This window comes from Mustela nigripes, chromosome 5, assembly GCF_022355385.1.
Source record: "Mustela nigripes isolate SB6536 chromosome 5, MUSNIG.SB6536, whole genome shotgun sequence".
Taxonomy (NCBI): Eukaryota; Metazoa; Chordata; class Mammalia; order Carnivora; family Mustelidae; genus Mustela; species Mustela nigripes.
The window spans coordinates 149,742,591-149,763,065 of NC_081561.1; the positions used below are offsets into that span (position 1 = coordinate 149,742,591).

At 46.7% G+C, this 20,475-nt stretch overlaps 1 protein-coding gene and 1 pseudogene across 5 annotated transcripts in view; both read left to right on the top strand.

Moving 5' to 3' along the window:
- The window catches only part of FAM120B (family with sequence similarity 120 member B), an 88,815-nt gene extending 69,476 nt beyond the window's left edge, over nucleotides 1-19,339 (top strand). For 2 of the 5 annotated variants that reach the window (XM_059401475.1, XM_059401476.1), the window contains 2 exons: nucleotides 247-298; nucleotides 18,853-19,334. In XM_059401475.1, coding sequence (XP_059257458.1) covers nucleotides 247-298; nucleotides 18,853-18,865 — 65 coding nt within the window. In that variant the 3' untranslated portion in view covers nucleotides 18,866-19,334. Of the gene's footprint in view, nucleotides 1-246; nucleotides 299-18,852 lie in introns of all 5 variants that reach the window. The other 3 variants (XM_059401472.1, XM_059401474.1, XM_059401473.1) reach the window with 3 other exon arrangements.
- On the top strand, nucleotides 10,624-14,332 carry LOC132017545 (phosphatidylethanolamine-binding protein 1-like; annotated as a pseudogene).
- Nucleotides 19,340-20,475: the final 1,136 nt, after the last annotated feature.

Below are 20,475 nucleotides of genomic sequence, written 5' to 3' on the forward strand. Positions count from 1 at the left end.
CACTGGGGACATGCTTCCTTCTGCCAGCACAGCCACCTCTTAATTAACTGCTTCCTACTCTAATGGAATAGTTGGGCAACAAACTTAATGACAGGGGCCACAACAGAAAAGGGAAGAAAGATGCTCTTCTCCAAGTACAGCTCAGCGTGTTGTTTGATACCTACTTGGAAATGTGCTGGCTTTTCTGTTTGAATTTTAGAGAAATGGAATTAACTTAGTTTTGGTTTTCGTATCTGTTTGGTACAGGAAATAGACCATATGACCCTGACCATTGGAGGAGATACTCACCCTCTTCTGGGTAAGTCCCCACTTCCATCCCCAGAACAAATCCGTTTGATCAAGGGCGAAAGTAGAGCATCTGTCTTTGGAACATGTGTCTTTCATATCAGTTGCTAACTTGAAAAAACTTCAGTTGCTGCATCCCGACGTGGGGCTAGGTTAACTTGGTTTGCAAATAAGTTTGCTTCCTCTCAAAAAAGTGTGGAGAGAAGGGGACGGGAGGTCCAGCCCTAAAGCCCTGGGATGCCCTTCTCGGGAGCGAAGCTTTTCAGTGACTTCTCTCGCGGCATATGAAGAAGAGCCCCGTCGGCTTCGTCTCAGGGGCTGTGCCTGACTCTGCTAACATCTTTACTCTCATTGCTTTATCTCGAAAGTGTGGTTTTTTTTTTTTTTAAAGTGAGTTGGAATCTTACTATGTCCTGCTTTTTTTAATTTAATGCTAGATTGTAAAGACTGTAAGGATTGGAGACATGATGCACTACGGCGGTGTAATATTCCAAGTGTGGTTTCTAGCTCTAAATAGAGGGAAAGAGGTAACCGCCTTCTTCTCTGCACGGAGGGCCAGCTCTGCACGGAGGGCCCAGCCCTGCCTGGGAATCATAATGGTGTGTGGCCCACGGGTCTGTTCCTGCCAAATCCTCCATTTTCCTCTGGCCAGGCTCCAGCTCAGAGTTCCTGACAACAGTGCCTGAGAGGCAGGCCTGGGTCCCAGCCGACAGACACCTGGCATTAGACGGGAGGCCTGTAGGGTTGCGTGGGGAGGAGGCACTCATTCATTGTCAGGAAGCTTAATTTATAATGCTGCTAATGAGAGGTTCATTTCTTGCTGTATCTAAGCATTGAACAGCTCTTGGTTTTAAAAAATGTTCTGGATTTTCCAAGTTTCATGGAAGAATTCTCAAATAACTTAAGAATTGTCATTTCAAGGCCAAAGTTTTACTGAGCTCAACCTCTGGAGTATTGACAGTGGAAGGAAATCTAGATTTAGGGGATCGGCCTGTGTCAGTGGCCTGTCTGGCCCCGCACGCTGTGGCTCTGGGGGTTTCCAGCACTTGCAGATAATGCTCACACATGGTCCCCGAAGACACAGTCGTCGCTGTCTATAGAAGCAGAGTAACCAGTTTGCGTGTTGCACTTCATGCATTACCCCAGCAGCTCAAGTATGCAGAGCTCCTGGCTTTGTCTGGCCTTAGAATCCCATCAAGTGTTTACTAGAATGGGGTACAGTCTCCAGGTGTTTTAATACATGTAGGTTTTATGTTTGAAACACCCTCACTGCTTCCTGCAAGGCCTTCTGAAATACACTGTGTACCTGGTTACTTTCCATGCAAGTCTTGTAAGACCTACAACTTGATGGCCCAGCTTTACTCATTTATTTTTTTTAAGATTTTATTTATTTATTTGACAGAGACAGAGAGAGAGAGGGAACACAAGCTGTGGGAATGGGACAGGGAGAAGCAGGCTCCCCGCTGGGCAGGGAGCTCGATGTGGGGCTCGATCCCAGGACCCAGGATCATGACCTGAGCTGAGGCAGACACCCAATGACTGAGCCACCCAGGCACCCCAATTCCCCAGCTTTAGAAATAGATTTGTTGGGGCGCCTGGGTGGCTCAGTGGGTTAAGCCGCTGCCTTCGGCTCAGGTCATGATCCCAGGGTCCTGGGATCGAGCCCCGCATCGGGCTTTCTGCTCAGCAGAGAGCCTGCTTCCTCCTCTCTCTCTGTCTGCCTCTCTGCCTACTTGTGATCTGTCTCTGTCAAATAAATAAATAAACAAAATCTTTAAAAAAAAAAAAAGAAAAGAAAAAGAAATAGATTTGTTTCATTCCACTTACAGTGTCCCTGTCTGTCAACATTCTGTCCCTTTCATTTGTGCTCGTTTGAGACCACTGTTGCTTCTAGAAGTTTCATTTCTTTGCTGCTTATTTTTATAACTTTGAAATGAAGTTTTCATCCCTTAGATGAAAAGAGTAGACCGCCGTGAAAATCGTTCTCCCCTTTATAATATCTGCACTGCAGCTTGTCAGTCAAATGTTCGTTGTCATTAGCAAGCTCGATTCAGTCCTTGAGTTCGCTCAGTCTCTTGTTTGAGGAGGCAGTGTTTACGGTAAGGTTCCGTGATCTTGTTTTGTGAGTCAGTCACCTCTGCAGCCTAGTCTGGCTGGGGTGAAATGTCCACGTATCAATTTGAAAATGAAAATAAAACAATAGGGGCGCCTGGGTGGCTCGGTGGATTAAGCCGCTGCCTTCAGCTCAGGTCATAGTCTCAGGGTCCTGGGATTGAGTCCCGCATCGGGCTCTCTGCTCTGCGGGGAGCCTGCTTCCTCCTCCCTCTCTGCCTGCCTCTCGCCGACTTGTGATCTCTGTCAAATAAATAAATAAAATAAATCTTAAAAAAAAAAAAAAAAAAAAGAAAACAATATATCACTCATAATTAAATCTTTCACATTTCTTTGATTATTGGGAAGACACTTCATGATCTAATATATTGGAATCTTTGGGAAGAGGGAGGATGTTGAATTTTGAGTTTTGTCAAATGCTGCTTCTGCGTCGACTGAGATGGACGTAGGATTCTTTATCCTTCGTTCTGTTAATTTGTCGTGTTGATTGATCTGCATGTGTTGAACCCTCCTTCCTTCCAAGGGATAAATACCACTGGTCATGGTGGTGTTATGGTCACATGGGTCATGGTGTATGACGTGTTAACATTCTGTTGAATTTGGTTTGCTAATATTTTGTCAAGGATTTTTGCATCATTGTTCATCAGGGCTGTTGGCCTATGGTTCTCATATAGTGTCCTTGTCTGGTTTTTGTTTGTTTTTTTTTTTAAATTTTATTTATTTATTTGACAGAGAGAAATTACAAGTACACTGAGAGGCAGGCAGAAAGAGAGAGAAGGAAGCAGGCTCCCTGCTGAGCAGGGAGCCCGATGCGGGACTCGATCCCAGGACCCTGGGATCATGACCTGAGCCGAAGGCAGCGGCTTAACCCACTGAGCCACCCAGGCGCCCCCTTGTCTGGTTTTGATATCAGGGATTGCTGGCCTCATAGAATGAGTTTGGACGTGACCCTTCAGTGTTTTTGGAAGAGTTGGGAAGGACTGGCGTTAATTCTTTAAATGTTTGGTAGGATTCACCAGCGACGCCATCTGGTCCTGGACTTTTCATTTGTTGGGAACTTTTTAATTACCGACTCAATCTCCTTTCTCATTTATTGGTCTGTACAGATGATCTGCCTCATCATGATTCAGTCTCCATAGGTTGTATGTCTCGGAATTTATCTGTTTCTTCTATGTCATCCAGTTTTGGGTGTGGATGTGTCTGTCGTATCAGTTTTAATTTATTCTCTTTGTAATTTGATTTGAGCCATCTATCTTTTTCTCTTGGGCAGTCTAGCTCAAGGTTTGTCAATTTTGTATATCTTTTCAAAAAACCAATTTAATTTCATTTATTTTTGTTATCTCTTTCTTGTCTCAATGTTTTTTAAATATTTTTTATTTCCTTCCTTCTACTATCTTTGGGCTTAGTATGATCTTTTTCTAGTTCCTTGACCTGGAAAGTCAGGTGGTTTATTTGAGATGTCTCTTTCTTCTGACATAGTCATTTATTGCCATAAACATCCCTCTTAGAACTGCTTTGGTTGCATCCTATTATTTTTGCATCCCATTAGTTTTTGTATGTTGTATTCTGTTTGTGTCTGTATCAAGATACCTTTTGATTTCTTCCTTGACCTATTGGTTGTTCACAAATGTGTTTTTCAATTTCTACAGATTTATGAATTTTCCACTTTTCTTCTTACAGATTTCAAGTTTCATACCATTGGGATCAGAAACTATACTTGATACAATTTCAGTCTTGTTAACTTAGGAGAGTGAGGGACAGAGAGGGGGGAAAGAATCTCAAGCAGCCTCCACACCAAGCATGAAGCCCAATGAGTTGGCTCGATCTCACAACCCTGAGATATGACCTGAGCTGAAATCAAGAGGTGGATACTTAACTAACTGAGCTACGCAGGTGCCCATCAGTCTTGTTAAATTTTTAAGACTTGTTTTATAGCCCAACATATGATCTACCCTGAGGAACATTCTTGAATGCTTGAAAAGAGTGTATTCGTCTGTTACAGATGTCTGTCCAGTCCGTCTGGCCTAAAGTGTGTCCTTATTGCTTTGTATTTGGATGATGCACCCATTGTTGAAAGTGGGGTATTGGACTCCCCTGCAATTGTTATATTGCTGTCTACTTTCCCTTTAGTTGTCTTAATATTTTCTTTATATGTTTACAGACTTTATCATCCTTTCATGGTTGAAGCTGTCAACAAAGTAAACATAAAGAGAGTGAGCCTCAACTTAATGAAGGCCACAAATGACCAACCCATAGCTGGTATCATGTACAATGATGCAGTGTTGAAAGCTCTTTCTCTAAGATCAGGAACAAGAGCAGGATGCCCACTCTCACTACTTCTGTGTGGCATAGTACTGGAAATTCTAGCCAGAGCAGTTAGGCAAGAAAAAGAAATAAAAGGCATCCAAATTGAAAAGGAGGAGGGAAATCGTTAAAAAAAAAAATAAAAAAAGGTGGTGGGGGGTGCTGGGGGGCTCAGTGGGTTAAGCCCCTGCCTTCGGCTCAGGTCATGATCTCAGGGTCCTGGGATCGAGTCCCGCATGAGGCTCTCTGCTCAGCAGGGAGTCTGCTTCCCCCTCTCTCTCTGCCTGCCTCTGCCTACTTGTGATCTCTCTCTGTCAAATAAATAAATAAAAATGTTTAAAAAAAAAAAAAGAAAAAAGGAAAGGAGGAGGTAAGACCCGTTTGACGTCACAATCTCCTACATAGAAGATCTGAAGACTCTGTCAGAAAATGACTAGTAAGTGAATTCAGTAAAGTTGCAGGATACAGGTTCAATATAAAAAAATCAATTGCATTTCTATACACTAACAGCAGGCTATCCAGAAAAATAATTAGGAAAAGAATTCTAATTATAGTAGCATTAAAAAGAATAAAATATTTAGAAATAAATTTTCCCAAGGAAATAAAAGATCTGTATAATGAAAATTATGAAACACTGATGGAAGAAATTGAAGACACAAGTAAGTGGAAAGATAGTTTGTGTTCATAGATTGGAAGAGTATTGTTAAAATATTCATACTACCCAAAGCAATCCACATGCTCAGTGCAATCCCTATGAAAATTTTAATATAAGCATTTTTCACAGAAATGGGATAAACAACCTTAAAATCTGCATAGAGCCACAAAATACCCCCAAACCCAAAGCGATTTTGAGATAGAACAACAAAGGTAAGGGTGTCACATTTCTTGATTTCAAACTGTGTTACAAAGCTAAAGTAATCAAAATAATTTGGTACTTGCACAAAAATAGACTCATAGGTCGATAAAACAGAATAGAGAGCCCAGAAATAAAACCTCAAATGTACGGTCAACCAGTCTTCAACAGGGGCTCCACGAACACCATGGAGAAAGGGACAGTCTCTTCAATAAATAATGTTTGGAAAACTGCATATCCACATGCATAAGAACGAAATTGGACCCTTAATTTACACAAAAGTGCATTAAAGACTTGAACATAAGACCCAAAACTGTAAAATTCCCAAAAGAAAATATAGGGAATAACTTCCTTGACATCGGTCTTGGAAATGATTTTTTGATATGACTCCAAAAGCATAGGCAAGAACAGCAAAAATACACAAGTGGGACTATATCAAACTAAAAAGCTTCTGCATGGCAAAGGAAATGGTGAACAAAATGAAAAGACCATCTATGGAATGGGAGAAAATATTTTCAAACCATGTATCTGATAAGAGGTTAATACCTAAAATATAAAAGGAACTATTATAACTCAATAGTTTAAAAAAAAAAAAAAAGAAAGAAAATTCCTAAATAACCCAATTGAAAAAGGAGCAAAGGAGCTTGAACAGACATTTCTCCACAGAAGGCTCACAGGTGGCCAACAGGTACATGTAAAGGTGCTCAGTATCACTAATCATCATTGAAGTACAAATCAGAACCACAGTGGGATAACACCTCATACCTGTTAGAATGACCGTCATCAAAAAGACAAGAGAGAAGAAGCACTGATGAGGAGCTCTTGTGCACCATTGATGGAGTGTAAATGGAGAAAGCCACTGTGGAAAACAGTACGGCAGTTCCTCTAAAAATGGAACTGTGGTCCAGCAGTCCTCCTCTGGACGTATACACCTGGAGGAAAGGAAATCAGGGTCTTGAAGAAATATCTGCCCTGCAGTGTTCATTGTGGTATTTTTCGCAGTAGCCAATGTGGAAATAACCTAAGTTATCAGCAGATGAACAGATCAAGAAATTGTGGTACATATACACAAGCAATATCCAGCCATAAAAAAGGAAATCCTGGCATTTTTGACAGTGGGGGTGATCTCAGGGTATGCTCTGCCAAGTGAAATAAGCCAGACATAGAAAGACAAATATTTCATGGCATCACTTGTATGTGTAATCTGAAAAAGTCAACCGTAGAGAAACCGTAGAATGGTAGCTGCCAGGGGCTTCTGGTTAAGGAAATGGGAGGTGTTGGCTGAAGTGTACAGATACTCAGCTACAAGGGGAATAAATTCGAGACCTCTGATGTGCGGCACAGTAAGTAGACTAAAAATAATGTATACTTGGAATTTGGTGAGAGTAGAATGGGTCTTGAGTGTTCTCACTCCACACACACAAGTAGTGCTTACATGAAGCGATAGAAGGGTTAGATTGATCCCGGCAATTCTTACACAGGGTTAGCTACATTAAAACACCATGCTGTATGCCTTAAACATATACAGGTTTTTATTTGTCAATCATACCTCAGTAAAGCTGGGGGTAAAAAAAAAAGAGGGTGCCTGAGTGGCTTAGTCGGTCAAGCATCTGCCTTTACCTCCTGGGATTGAGCCCCACATCGGGCTCCACACTCAGCGAGGGGTCCGCTGCTCTCGCCGTATGCCCCTCCCCTGCTAGGGTGCTTCTGCTCTCTCCTCTCTCACTCTCTCAAAGCAAAATCTTTAAAAAATTTAAAAAAAAAAAAAAGAGAGAGAAAAAGCGAGGAGCCTAAAATTGAGACGTGAATTAAACAGATGCATCAGACTGACTAACAGTGGTTGTGTTCAAGGTGGGGATGAAACTACAAGAGACTGGGCATTTCCTGCATTTCTGTCTTGTTAAGAAAGACAGTTACTTGAATTGGAAAACAATTATTTGAGAGGGACCCAAAGACACAAAGTGTTTCTTGATTCAGCATTCTCGTGGCCAGAAACCCTGATTGACTCCGTACAGTGTGTAGGGTTGGAACTGCCTGCTTGTGCTCACTGAGAGCTGTGGGCTACTGGGTGTTTCATGTTACCCTCTGACGTGAGGTCACCATCTCCCCTGCCCCTCTGCCTGGTCAGTTCCCACTGCACACAAGAGCCTTGACCACTCCACTTTTCACTGTATGCAGATTTTTGGCCCTTAGTCTATGGTCAAAAAAGAACAACACTTTAATTTGCATTTCTCTGAGTACTAGTGAAGCTTATCTTTTTCATACACTTATTGGCCATTTGTATTTCTCTTTGTGATCTACACATTCATATCGGGCTAAATCTTGGGTGATTTTTTTAATATTGATTTGGCCTTTTTTATATTATGGGTATTAAGTCTTTGATGTTCACGTATATGGCAGATATCTTCGCCATTTCCTTCTTCCTGCCTTCCTCATTTGGGGAGTCATTATTCGCATAGAAACCCAGGCATCGTCCTTGACGTCTGCACCTCCCCAAGCCCTGACAGTCTGTTGGGAGCAATGATGTGTGGAACCACAAAAGACCACGTCGTATCTGGAATTCGCACTTTTCTTAATATGGCTACTGCTGCCACCATATTCCGTGCCTCCATCGTGCCCTCAGTGGGACTTCTGCAGTCCCATGTCTATGGACAGTGAAGTCCCCTGTGCCTGTCCCCTGTTGTGGCCTCTTCTCTGGCTGTCCCCTTACCTTGCTCTGGCAAACACGGCAGTCCCTTCATGTAGCTGTTGCTCCTGTACCTTCATGATTCTCATCCCTGCTTCCAGACTGTTCTGCCAGTAGGTAGAACTACCTAATGAGCTATCCCAGGCCTTAGTGGTGTAAAACATACAGCTAGTGTGCTCACAGGCCCAGCACGGCCTGTCTCTGCTCCATTGTGGCTGGGCCCCAGTTGGGAGACATGATGTTCTGCGAAGTCCTAGTCATTCACATTTCTGGCTTATGCTGCCTCTTGGCCAGGGATGTCAGTTTCTCTCCACAGGAGCCTCTCTGCTAGTCCCTGGGGACTAGTTTCAGCTTCTTCCCAGCGTGGTAGCTGGATACCCGAGAGCTAAAGACCCAGGCAGAGGCCGTGTCACCTTTTGTGAACTAGCCTCACAAGTCATTCATCAGCTCTGCTACCCAGTTCTGTTCATCAAGGCAGCTAAAAAGGCCTGTCCAGATGAAGGTGACATGAAGGGCACATTCCTCTAGACAGGGGAAGGGGAAGCTCCACAAGAGCATGGGGGACTAAATGTATTTCTTTGGCCATTTTGGCAAAGTAGTAAAATTACATACTTTAAATCTCCTGTCATCCAACCTTACCACCTACCCTGCCATTGTCCTTCAGATTCAAGATTTTGGCTCCTGGCTCCCTGGCACTCTTCCCACCATGAGTATTGTAATAACTTTTAGCGATTTCAGTAGCCTGTGGATAGTCTTCCCTGATGACAATGCCTTGACCTGCCATCCCAGCAGTGTGGCTTTCCACCTTGGCCACCATTCCCAGTAGCTCAACCACTCCATGACTTCAGTTTCAGACACACTCCAGCCACCCAGCACAGTGTGTCCAGACCCACATGTTCCTTTGGGCAGATCAGGATCCCCCAGTCCACTGGTCCGACTGCCCTTCAGTGGGCCTCACACCCCTTCTTGTCCTCACTTTACTGTTTCTCCTCGGTGGTTAACGATCAAAGTGACTTCCTTATATGTACTCTCAACTGCTTTACCTTTCTCATTTTACTGTGTTTATTTGGTTAAATCCAATCCTCTGCATTTGGGATGTGGCTAGAGAAAGACCCACAGTCATGCTTCCTGGTCCTACCTTAAATTTATGCTCCTTGACCTCAGCGAACTCTTGGTCCTGTCCAGAGGTCATTGTCCGTGCTTCACTGCTTTCCAGGTCCTGCACTCCCCCCCCATCCCTAGCCGTCCAGCACTTCCTCCTTATCCACAGTCACAGCTGGCAGCTATGCTTTCTGTCCATTCCTTTAGCCACATTTGTTCTCCCCCAAGCATCTGTGCACCATCTAGATTCATAACCAAATACAATGAGAAGTGGATGAATCCTTAATAACGGAGGTAATATCTGTCTCTTCACCTACTCGTGGACAAAGTGACCGTGCTTGTAGCCTGGGCCAGGTGCCCCTGTCCTCAGCTGCTCCTCGTTGCTCAGTGTCGCAGCTGCAGAACACTGCCCCTTACTGGTGAGCATCTTCAGTTCTCCCCCCTCCAGAACCTTCTCCAGGCATCATGTCACTTCCTGCTTTGCTTTATAGAAAAATGATTTTGAGTCCAGAAACCTATAATCAGCCAAGTTAACATTCTACCATAAGAGGAAAAATGAACACATTTTCGGGAATCAGAAAATGTTGACTCCCAGATCCTTTACAACAGAAAATGGGTATGCTGTAGCAAAATGAGCACTTCATCTAAAACAGCTACATGGGCTATGAGAAACAGTGATGAACTAAGAAATTAGTAAAATGCCTTTATTGCTAAACAGTTATTAACTGTAAGAAAAACAAATATGCGAAAACAATTGACTGAAATCCCAGATCACAAGGAGAACGTGATGAGTGTTTCTGGGGAATAAGACAAAAAGAAAAGTAAGGACAAACTAAATTTCTTATCTTGCTTAAGAGAGCAGATAGAATTGTAACAGATCTTGATGTTTTAGAAAAATAGAAGTTCACGTGTGTGTAAAATGTAGGATATGTGCTGGAAGAAGGTGCTGGATGGATGAATAGATGATAGGTACATGAGCGTCCATCAGACCTGTTATGTACCTGGTGTCGTGAGTCAAAACGATGAGGAAAATGTAAGGAAAAATAGTCCCGATGATAGGGAGTATTAATTAACACATAGCTACCAGAAATGAATAGGTCATATAGACCAGCAATAGTGACATGCATTTGAACAACACTTTAACAAGCTTATTCTGATGGAAATATACAGAGCAGTGTATGCCCTTTTGTTTATGTTATTTTCCACAAAAGGACAGTTCAGAAATCTAACCATGTGTTAGACTCCAAAGTAAATCTCAGTTAATTTAGTGAAAAGTAGAAACCACACATGCTGTATTTTCTGTACACAAAAAAATAACTAGAAATCAACAACCGAAAAATAAATAGCAAAAGTCTTCCACTTGGAAATTAATCTATTCTAAATATTTATTGAGGAAGTCAAAATCCCTTTCAGAAAGCATAGTAACAGTACTGCATTCAAAAATTAATGGGAGGGCCGTCATCTCAGGGAAGAGAGGGCATAGGAAGTACCAGGAATCTGTCTCTCCACCTAGACAATTGTATTGCCAGAAACTGCTTGAAGGAATTGTTTTGGAACAAGGTGGAGACTGAAGACTTGCAGCTTCCAGTGGATAGCTTGGCTGGCAAGTTGTGGTTAATTTCCATCATTTCTGGCTGCCCGTCCTCCAGCCCCATGGCAGAGAGCCATGCACACAGTCCTGGGGCACCTTGCTGGAGCCAGAGTAAACAATGAGGACCTTGTCCAAGCATCAGGCTCTTGTGTAGTGGCTGCTGGTTTTGGTTGCTGAGATGCAGGCATAGAGGCTGGCCACCATCGTGTCAGTCTCCACTGGCTGAAGTGGCTCTCGTAGCATTGAATGGGGCAACGCATGATAGTAGGCACCCCCCACCATCACCACCAACTTCTTGCTCTGGTGGGAGCCAGACACTTAAGGATCAGGACATTCAAAAACAGCTGTCCATTCAGGGGTATCTAAAAAGCCACCATGTGTGGCAAGGAAAAAATGGAGGTCAGAGATGATGTGAGAGGACCTTAGGCTTTTGCCTCAGGCTGGTCTCCAGCAGACACACAACAACAAACAGCAGGCATAAGGAGATGGGAGGAATGTGATTTCTAGAGGTAGAACAGTATGATTCAATTTTTATGACGTCCAGTTTGCAACAACAACAGAATCACAAGGCATTCAAAGAAGTATGTAAGCATGACCCACTCCAAGGGACAAAATAAATGGACAGAAACTGTCCCTGAAGAAGCCCAGATGTCATATTTAATAGATAAGACTTAAAGATTTTCGAAGAGCTATAAGAAGACATGGACAAAGGAAAACAGTGAACAAACTGAAAACACAAAAAGATATAAAGAAATAAAGATTGCGGAAAGAACCAAGAAGGTATCTGGAGCTGGGAACTATAGTGACTGAAACGAAATACTCTCTAGAAGGGTTCAGAAGCACATTTGAGCAGCAGAGAAAGAATCTGTGAACTTGAAGATGGGGCAATTGAAATTTTTAAACCCGGGAAACAAAAAATGATGAGTGAAGAAAAGTGAACAGAGGTTGAAGGGACTCGTATGGTATCAGCAAGCAATTGTATGATATGCATTGTGGGAGTCACAGAATGAGAAGAGGTAAAAAGAATATTCAAAGGAATAATGGTTGAAAACTTGCCAAATTTGATGAAAGACATGAACCTACAAATCCAGGAAGCTCAACAAACTAATTAGAATTAACTCAACCCTTGCCAAAGTGCATCACAATCAAATTGTTATGGGCCAGAGACAAAGAGAAAATCTTGAAGCAAGAGAGAAGTGACTCATTAGATACAAGAGATTGTCAATAATCATCACCAGTTTCTCATCCAAAACCTCAGAGGCTAGAAGGCAGTGGGTTGATATACTCAAAGCACAGAAAGAAGAAAACTGCACTAAAAATTCAGTACCTGGCCAAACTGTCCTTCAGAAATGAGGGAGACGGTTTGCAGGTCAATCAGAGGCAGTGCTGCAGGCCTGTACCTTGCTCCTGTGACTTCACTGCTGTCTGCCCAGCTTGGCCCCACAATGCCGGTGGACCTCAGCAAGTGGTCCATGTCTTTGAGCCTGCAGGAAATGGGCAAGTGGTCACAGCATCTGCAGGATATGCTGGGGCGGGGATCAGTGAGCTGGGCAGAGTGCTGATGCCCACCCAGGTTAAGAGCTGGCCCACCGCTGTTGCGAGGGTTGGCCTTGATGCAGGTACACACTACACCTTGGTCATGACAGATCCATATGCTCCCTGCAGGAAGGACCCCAAATACAGGGAGTGGCACCATTTCTGGTGGTCAGTATGAAGGGCGGTGCCATCAGCAGTGACACAACTCTCTCCAGTTACATTGGCTCTGAGTCTCTCAAGGGCACAGGCCTTCAGCATTCCGTCTGGTTGGTTTACGAGCAGGATGGGCCACTGACGTTTGACAAGTCCGTTCTCAGCAACTGATCAGAGACTGCCATGGCAAATTCAAAGTGGGGTCTTTCACAAAAAGTTCCAGCTCAGGTCCCCAGTGGCTGACATGTGTGATGAGAGTGGGGTGACTGTGCTCCAGGTCTGTGAGCAGCTGTCTGGGAAGGAGGGGAATGTTAGGGAACAGAGTCCCAGAGGTCTCAAGCAGTGCTCTCAAGGTCACTGATACACGTAGTTACAGGTGAGGCTTGAGCACTGAGATCCTGGCTTAGGGTGATTCTTCCTTATGCCTATCTTTTATAACCCTGGATAGTCACATCCCAATTTATGTTTTGATCTAATTTGAACTCCATTTGGGGGGATATTCTGATATTAGGATGTGGTCATCAAATTGTTAACATAAGAATAGCAACCCAGAATTTAAAGAAGAAAAATTTCAGGTAAAAACCCTGGTCTACAGCAATAGAGCAGAGCACCAAAGAGTCTTTAAGAACGGTCATAAATAAATAAATAAACAAACAAAAAGGATTCATTTCCTCTGCCTTTGGGAACCTGAGTCCTGAATTGCGGATAATGGCACTTCTGTACCATGTTTTCATGGCTGTGTCTCTCACCATAGAGATTGGCAGGTCTCCTACCCCCCAGTGTGGTACTCCTCAGACTGGTTACCGGTGGGGGCAGGGTTCAGTGTCCTGCTCCAGCTCCTCTAAAGAGCAGGACTGGAAGAAGCAGGAGGTTAAGGCCAGGCCATCTAGATGAGCCGAGGGCTGGGTAAGAGGTTGTCAGAAATCCTGAAGTCTGTGCCTTGTTACACTGGCCCCTCTTCATCTGGTAGGAAAAGCCAGTCTGGAGGAGTTGTGGAATGTTGTGTTAATTCTGCTGTTTGCTTGTAGTTGAATAAAAATAAAAGCATGTGGATGAAAAAAAAATAAGAGGGAAATGAGGACATTCCCTGAGGAGTGTGAGCCGAGAAGGAGGAGCCATCCCCACAAGACCTGCCTGCAGGAAGCGCCGAAGGGAGACCCGCAGGATGAAATGAAGGGACCCTGGGCCAGACTCCAAAGCCTTGTGAAGACAACGCAAGGCAAATGCTCGGGCAGTTACATGGCCAGCACTACAGTTCTGGTTTCCTGCTACACCTTTTAGTTTCTACATGATTTGAAAGACAAACACATAAAAATTCAATTAACAATATATGTTACTGGGCATATAGTGTATAAAAATGTGGATTGTGACTTAAGTCACACGGTAGTGTGGCACTGTATCAGAGCAGAGTTTTGTTTTTTTGATTTTTTAAAAATGCAATTTAATTAATGTAGGCTGTATTTTTAGCTTCAGGGGTGGAGTTCAGTGACTCGTCAGTTGCGTACAGCGCCCAGTGCTCATCACTTCATGCGCCTTCCTCGCGCCCGTCACCCAGTTACCCCCACCCCACCCACCGCCCCTCCAGCGGCCCTCAGTTTGTTTCCTGCAGTGAGAATCTCTTATGGTTTGCCTCCCTCTCTGATTTTGTTTTACTTTTTCCTCCCTTCCCCTGTGTTCATCTGTTTTGTGTCTTAAGTTCCACATAAAAGTGAAATCATGTGGTATTTGTCTTTCTCTGACTGACTTATTTCCCTCAGGATGACACCCTCTATCCATCCGTTCCCTCACGCATGGCAAGCGTTCACTTGGTGGCTGCGTTATATCCCACTCTACATTATAAGCACTTACTTCATCCATATATGTCGATGGACATCTTGCCTCTATATTTGGGCTGTTGTGGACATTTCTGCTGTAAACACTGGGGGGCAGGTGCCCCTTCAGATCACTATGCTTGTGTCCTTTGGATGAATACCCAGTAGTGCAGCTACTGGGTCACAGGGCAGTTTTTACCCTTCTGAGGAGCCACAGAGCAGAGTGATGCTGTTGAAGTTACTGGTTAAATTCAACTTAGAGTGTTACAACTTGAAGGTGTTAGATGTAATCCCCACAGTAAACACAAAGATAATAGCTATTGAATATACACACAGACAAGGAAATGAGAAGAGAATTAAAATGTGTCTGTACGAAACAAAATCCACCAAAAAACAGTTAAAACACCGAAAAAGGCAGTAATGGAGGACAGGAAGGACCAAAAGCTCTAGAGCACATAGAAAACATGCAGAGTAGCAGAAGTCCCTACTTATCAGTAATTACTTTAAATTTAAATTTATTAAAGTCTCCAGTCAAAAGAGATTGACAGAACAGAATTTTTAAAAAATGTGACACGTGCTCTGTTTGACAGATTCCTATTAGACCCCCAGACACAAGTAGGTTGAACATAAAAGGAGGTGAGCGGCATGTCTGATGGTCGTGGTCATGAGGACGCCCACTAGACTGCAGAGAAGAACCTCCACGATGAGAAAATAAGAGAAACAGTTGAAGAATGCTGCGGCTGAAATGAGAACCGCGCTAGAGGGAACCAGCCGCAGGTTGGGGGACGCGGGACGACGGATCAGCGGTCTGGAAGACAGGGTGATAGAAAGCACCTAAGCTGAATAGGAAGAAAAAGGGATGTTTTAAAACTGAGGGTTTTAGAGGGAAGGGGTAGGGGGTGGGTGAGCCTGGTGGGGGTGCTGAGGAGGGCGCGGACTGCGTGGGGCGGGGGTGTGCTGCGCACAGGAATCCCGGAACGTGGTGTCCGGACCGAATGCTGTATTGTATGGTGACTCGCAGAAAACACACCCACAAATAAGGATGGGTTAAGGGATCTCTTGGACAACATCAAGCAAACAGACGTTCACGTTATAGGGGTCCCCGGAGGAAAGGAGACTGGGAAAGGGTCAGAAAATCGTGTGAAGGAATAACTGAAAACTTCCCTGGGGAAGGAAACCGACGTTCAGGTTCAGGAATCCCAAGGTCCCGGGCAGGACGCATCTAAGTGGACCCGAACGTCCGCAGGCCCACAGGAGGGTGCAGAGGAAGCAGAGTGTCAGAGTCAACGGTAAGATACAGAGTTTTAAAAGCAGCCAGAGAAGCACCTAGTTGCATGCGAGGGAAACCCTGTAAGACCGTCAGCTGATGTTTAGCAGAAACTTGGCAGGCCGGACAGGAGGGGCACCATCTGTTCCAAGTGCCGAAAGGAAAACTGCAGCCACAACTACCGTTTCCGGCGGCCGCATTCGGAGTAGAAGAGGAGGGAGTTTCCCAGACGGGAGTTACGGGAGTCCGTCACCACTAAACTGGCCTTTCAGGAAGTACTGAAGGACTTCTCTGGAAGAGACAGCCCCGACGAGGAGTGGGCAGACGAGGAAAGGAAAGGGGACGCACGAAGAGACGGAGACACGACGGCGCCCAGAAAGCACGAAGGAGCTAAAAACGTTCTTTCAGGATGTGCTTGACCTCGCGTCCCTGCCAACAGGACCGACGACTGCGGACTGCGGACGCGTGTGTGGGCTTGTGACAGACCAAAAAGGTACAATAGATACATAAGAAGTAAAGATAAAAACGAGCAACAGTAAAGAAAGCCGTCAGTCACGAGGGAAGAGAGCAAGAGACAGACCAGAGACCACCAAAGTGGCAGGGAGTCCACACACAAAATGCGATGGTGCGAGTGCTCCCATGAAGAGACACGAAGTGGTGGAATGAATGAAATGGAGAAACGAGACCCATCTGTGTGCTGCCTACAGGGGCTCACTTCCCATCTAAAGACACTCGCAGACGGAAAGTGGGAGACGGGGAAAGATTTTCCATGAGAATGGAAGCGGGAAAAAAGTTGGGGTAGCAATTCTTGGAAAAAAATTGACTTTAAAATAACTGTAACAAGAAACAAAGGAAGGACATTACGTAGCGATAAAGGATCAGCCCGCGAGGGTGCGAGTGTGGATGTGTGGATAGCCAGCGTGGGCACGTCTAGACACACAAAGCAAAGACTGACACATGCGGAGAGGTTGACAGTAATTCAGGCGTGTAGGGGCTTAACACTCCCCTTTCCTCGTGGATGGATCGTCCAGGCAAAAAACAGGAAACATTCTTTGAATGAATGATACATTAGACCAGATGGACTTAACAGATAAATACAGAACATTTCATCCCCGAACAGCAAAATGCACATTCTTTGCAGTGCACATGGAACATTGTCCAGGATAGATCACGTTAGGCTATAAAACAAGTCTCAATAAATTAAAAAAAATAAAAAAAATTTGATTTAATTTAAAAGATTAAAAGTCGGGGCGTCTGGGTGGCTCAGTTGGTTGGACGACTGCCTTCGGCTCAGGTCATGATCCCAGAGTCCCGGGATCGAGTCCCACCTCAGGCTCCCAGCTCCACGGGGAGTCTGCTTCTCTCTCTGACCTTCTCCTCGCTCATGCTCTCTCTCACTGTCTCTCTCTCACATAAATAAATAAAATCTTTAAAAAATTAAACAAAAATAAACGATTAAAAGTCATGTCAAGCATCCTTCCCCCCCACAGTGGTGTGAAAGTAGCTCTCACTCACAGGATCTCAATTACAGCTAGAAGAACCCAAACGCACGGAGGTTGAACAACCGGTGGGTCAGACAGTCCCCACCCCGAGGGCAGTGGGAAGCGCCACCCAAGCCGGCCGCCCCAGGAGCCTTCCCACCTGGCCGGCACCGGCAGGAAGCTGCTTCCTGTGTCTCAGACCTGGAGCTTTCCTCCAGGGATTTCTTCTCTGACCTCCTCCTCCTCTTCGCTCTCTGCCCTTTGTCTCGGAGGTTAGGCACCGTATTCCAGCTCCGGAACTGTCCTGTGTTTTCCCTCTTAGTATCTTTCCTGGGCGATCTCACCAGCTTCGTCTCCCCTCCTTTCTGGTCTTTAATTTTGAGGTTTCTAAATTGTGGAATTCTGATTCTTTTCTTTGTTTAACGCAGACTCTTCATTGCTTTGTAATTACAGCATTTCTTTTGCCAGCAGTAGTTCTATTTCGTTTTTTCTTTTTCTTTCACAGACTCTTCTTCCAGGTTTCTGTGTTTGCTTTGGCCCTTGTTTTTGTTTTAGATTTCTTTTTCTCACACGGCTGGTAATTCTTGAGGCACGTAGTGTTGAAGAGTCGGGTACTAAAAAGGCCACTGGAAGGCTGTGCCCCGGGTGGGACTTCCAGCCACAGGACCCTTACCCTTGGGGGTCCCTGCTCTTTCACTCCCGATCCGAGGACGAGTCTGCCACTCTTCCTGGAGACACCAAGGGAATGACACGGTTAAGAAACTCCAGGGAACCCCGGAGCGGCCACTTGAAACTGGGGTGAGGGCAGCAGTGCGTAAGGGCCGTGGGACGATCCTCAGGGCTCTGACTCACGTCAGGCTCGGATTTTAGTGCCATTAACTTGGGTAGGAAATGCGAGGGGAGGAAAGCTTCTGGGTACACTGTGATTGAGGTGCCAGTGCTGGCTGTGGGTTGGCTTCCGGCTCTTTGGCCTGCTGTGTGTATGGCCTTGGACAGGGGTGATGTCACCCCCACCCCCATGTCAGTGAGAGGGAGCGTGTGCTCCCGTGTGACCACCATGCAGACCCGCAGTGACCACCTGCTCCGTGGCTTCTGCAGCACTGGGCACTTGTCAGAGGAGTCGGGGCAGGGGCTGGCAGGGCTGGAGTCCGTCAGCACAGACCCCGGGCGCCAGCATCTACCACCATCTATGCAGGGGCCACTTGAGGGGTCTGGAGAGGCTGGTGAGCTGGTGCCCTGCATCCTGGGGAGGGGCATTCAGAGGGAGGGCAGTGGGCAACTTCCAGAGTCGCCACGGTGGGAATGATCCCCAGAATATGGAGGGTGCCGGCCCTCGGGGCCGCATGAGTCAGCACATAGGAAGCACGCAGCGTGTGGTGTCAGGACAGGTGATGGCTGCCCCATGAGCTAGGAAGTCACAATGACGGCCAGTGTTCTTCCTTCGGTGAGGGTGTGTCCTCTGCTCATTCTGGAATCAGGCTGCACACGCGCCAACATTGTCTCCTCTCCCAGACTCACGAGTAAGGTGTGCGCAGGCACGCACACGCCAGGTGCCCCCCGCAACCCCGGCCAGGCATGCCCTCCGCAGGACGCGGGACCCCGGCCCCTCTCCCCATGGGCCGGCTGCCAGCCTGCACTTGGTCGGAGGCTCACACGGTCCCTTGTGTTGCAGGTGGCCCAACTGAGGCCCGCTGGAACAGGACCGACCCTCGCGATCGAAGAAAGAGTTGTTTCAAAGCGTGGACGTTGATCACAAGGCCTTTTGTGTTCTGACGCCCCTCTGTGCCACAAGCTTGCTGCTAGAACAAGGAAAGAAGACCCACTTCTTTGTCCTGTGCCGCGTTTGGACCCGGCGTTGGAGCTGTCCAGCTGGAAGAGCCTCAGGCAGCCGACCGCCTGCAGCCGGGTTTCCTGTGGGCTCGGTGCCGGCGTCTTCACGCCAGGGTTCTGCCGAGTTCAGCAGTTGCCCAGTGTAAGTCTGCATACACCCTTGACAAAAACGTGGTGACCCCTGTGCCAGTCCACCGCTGTGGCTCCAGAGCGACTTCCATTCCTGCACGTGTGTCCGCGTCCTCCCGCTCCGAGCTCTCCTAATGCAGCTTTCCTTCCAGGTTGTCGTGTCAATAAAGTGGAACTTGGTGATGAAACAAGTGGTGGTGTTCCGCAGTCCCCGGCAGCTCCCGGGGGGCCGGTCGGCCCCGTGCTCGGGAGGAGCAGGTCCGTATGGGGCGGGCCTCTTCGGGAGCTGCTCCGCCCGCGGCCACAGGAGGGACAGAGGCTGGGAGAAGGGCGGTGGGCAGAGGCCTCCCCATCGCTGTCACCCTTGGTGCCCGTGACTGGAGCCCTGAGCACGCACCCCTTCCTTGAGCTTGTAGGGCCTCTGCTGTGGCGGAGCCCCAGGGGGCGTCCGGCGTGCTCCCCCGGCTCGCCACGGGCTGCCTGTCGCGCGTCTTCCAAGAGGGACTTGATTTCCACAGGGACGTGGCGCTAGCCATGAATTTCTGCAGCCAGAATGACTGTGTATGACGTAGTTGAAAAGAGAGCAAAGGTGACGGCCAGTGGCCGTGGTGAGAGCTCAGGTGTGTGGATTTAAGAAGTCCTGGGCTCACGGGGTTTGCAAGGCTCAGCGTCCACAGGGCTGGCCACGTTCACGGTCTTCCCCATCCTTTGTACTTTCTGTTTAGTCTCAAGCTCTTGGGGCACCTGCCACAACTTAGGAGGAAAAATAAGTCAGTAGCATCAGCATTTCCTGACTGTCACAAAACAAAACAAAACAAAACGGAAAAAAGGCCTATGTTGTGTGTGTGTGTGTGTGTGTGTGTGTGTGAGTGAGCTCTGCGTGTGCAGTGTTGGAGCCCAGCTGTGTTCACTCGCGCACGGTCTCCGCGGGAGCTGGGCTTGCCGGCTGCTGGAGGAGAGGGCTCGCCGCCGACCTGCACCCGGTCCTCGGGAAGCTGCCACTCTGGTGGGGAGGGGGCCCCGGCCTGTTCCCCTCTGGGAAGCCAGGGGCCTTGGGGTTCGTCGTCTCCTCTTGCTTGATGCCGAAGGGTCACCCGGGGGCACCATCCGAGTCTACACCGTCAGCCTCCCTGCTCCGTCGCGAGCGGGACGTGGGCCTTGTTGGCTGCTGGAGAGCCTTCAGGAAGAGCTTTAACATCTCGCATTGACCCTGAAGCGCAGCTGAACAGTCATGAAACCGGCCGACGGCCGGCAAACCGCAGTTCTCTTTATTAACGTATTGTCTGCCCTAGGGGTGCGGGTCTGTGACTCGGCAGGCTTAGCCCGTCGCCCCCCC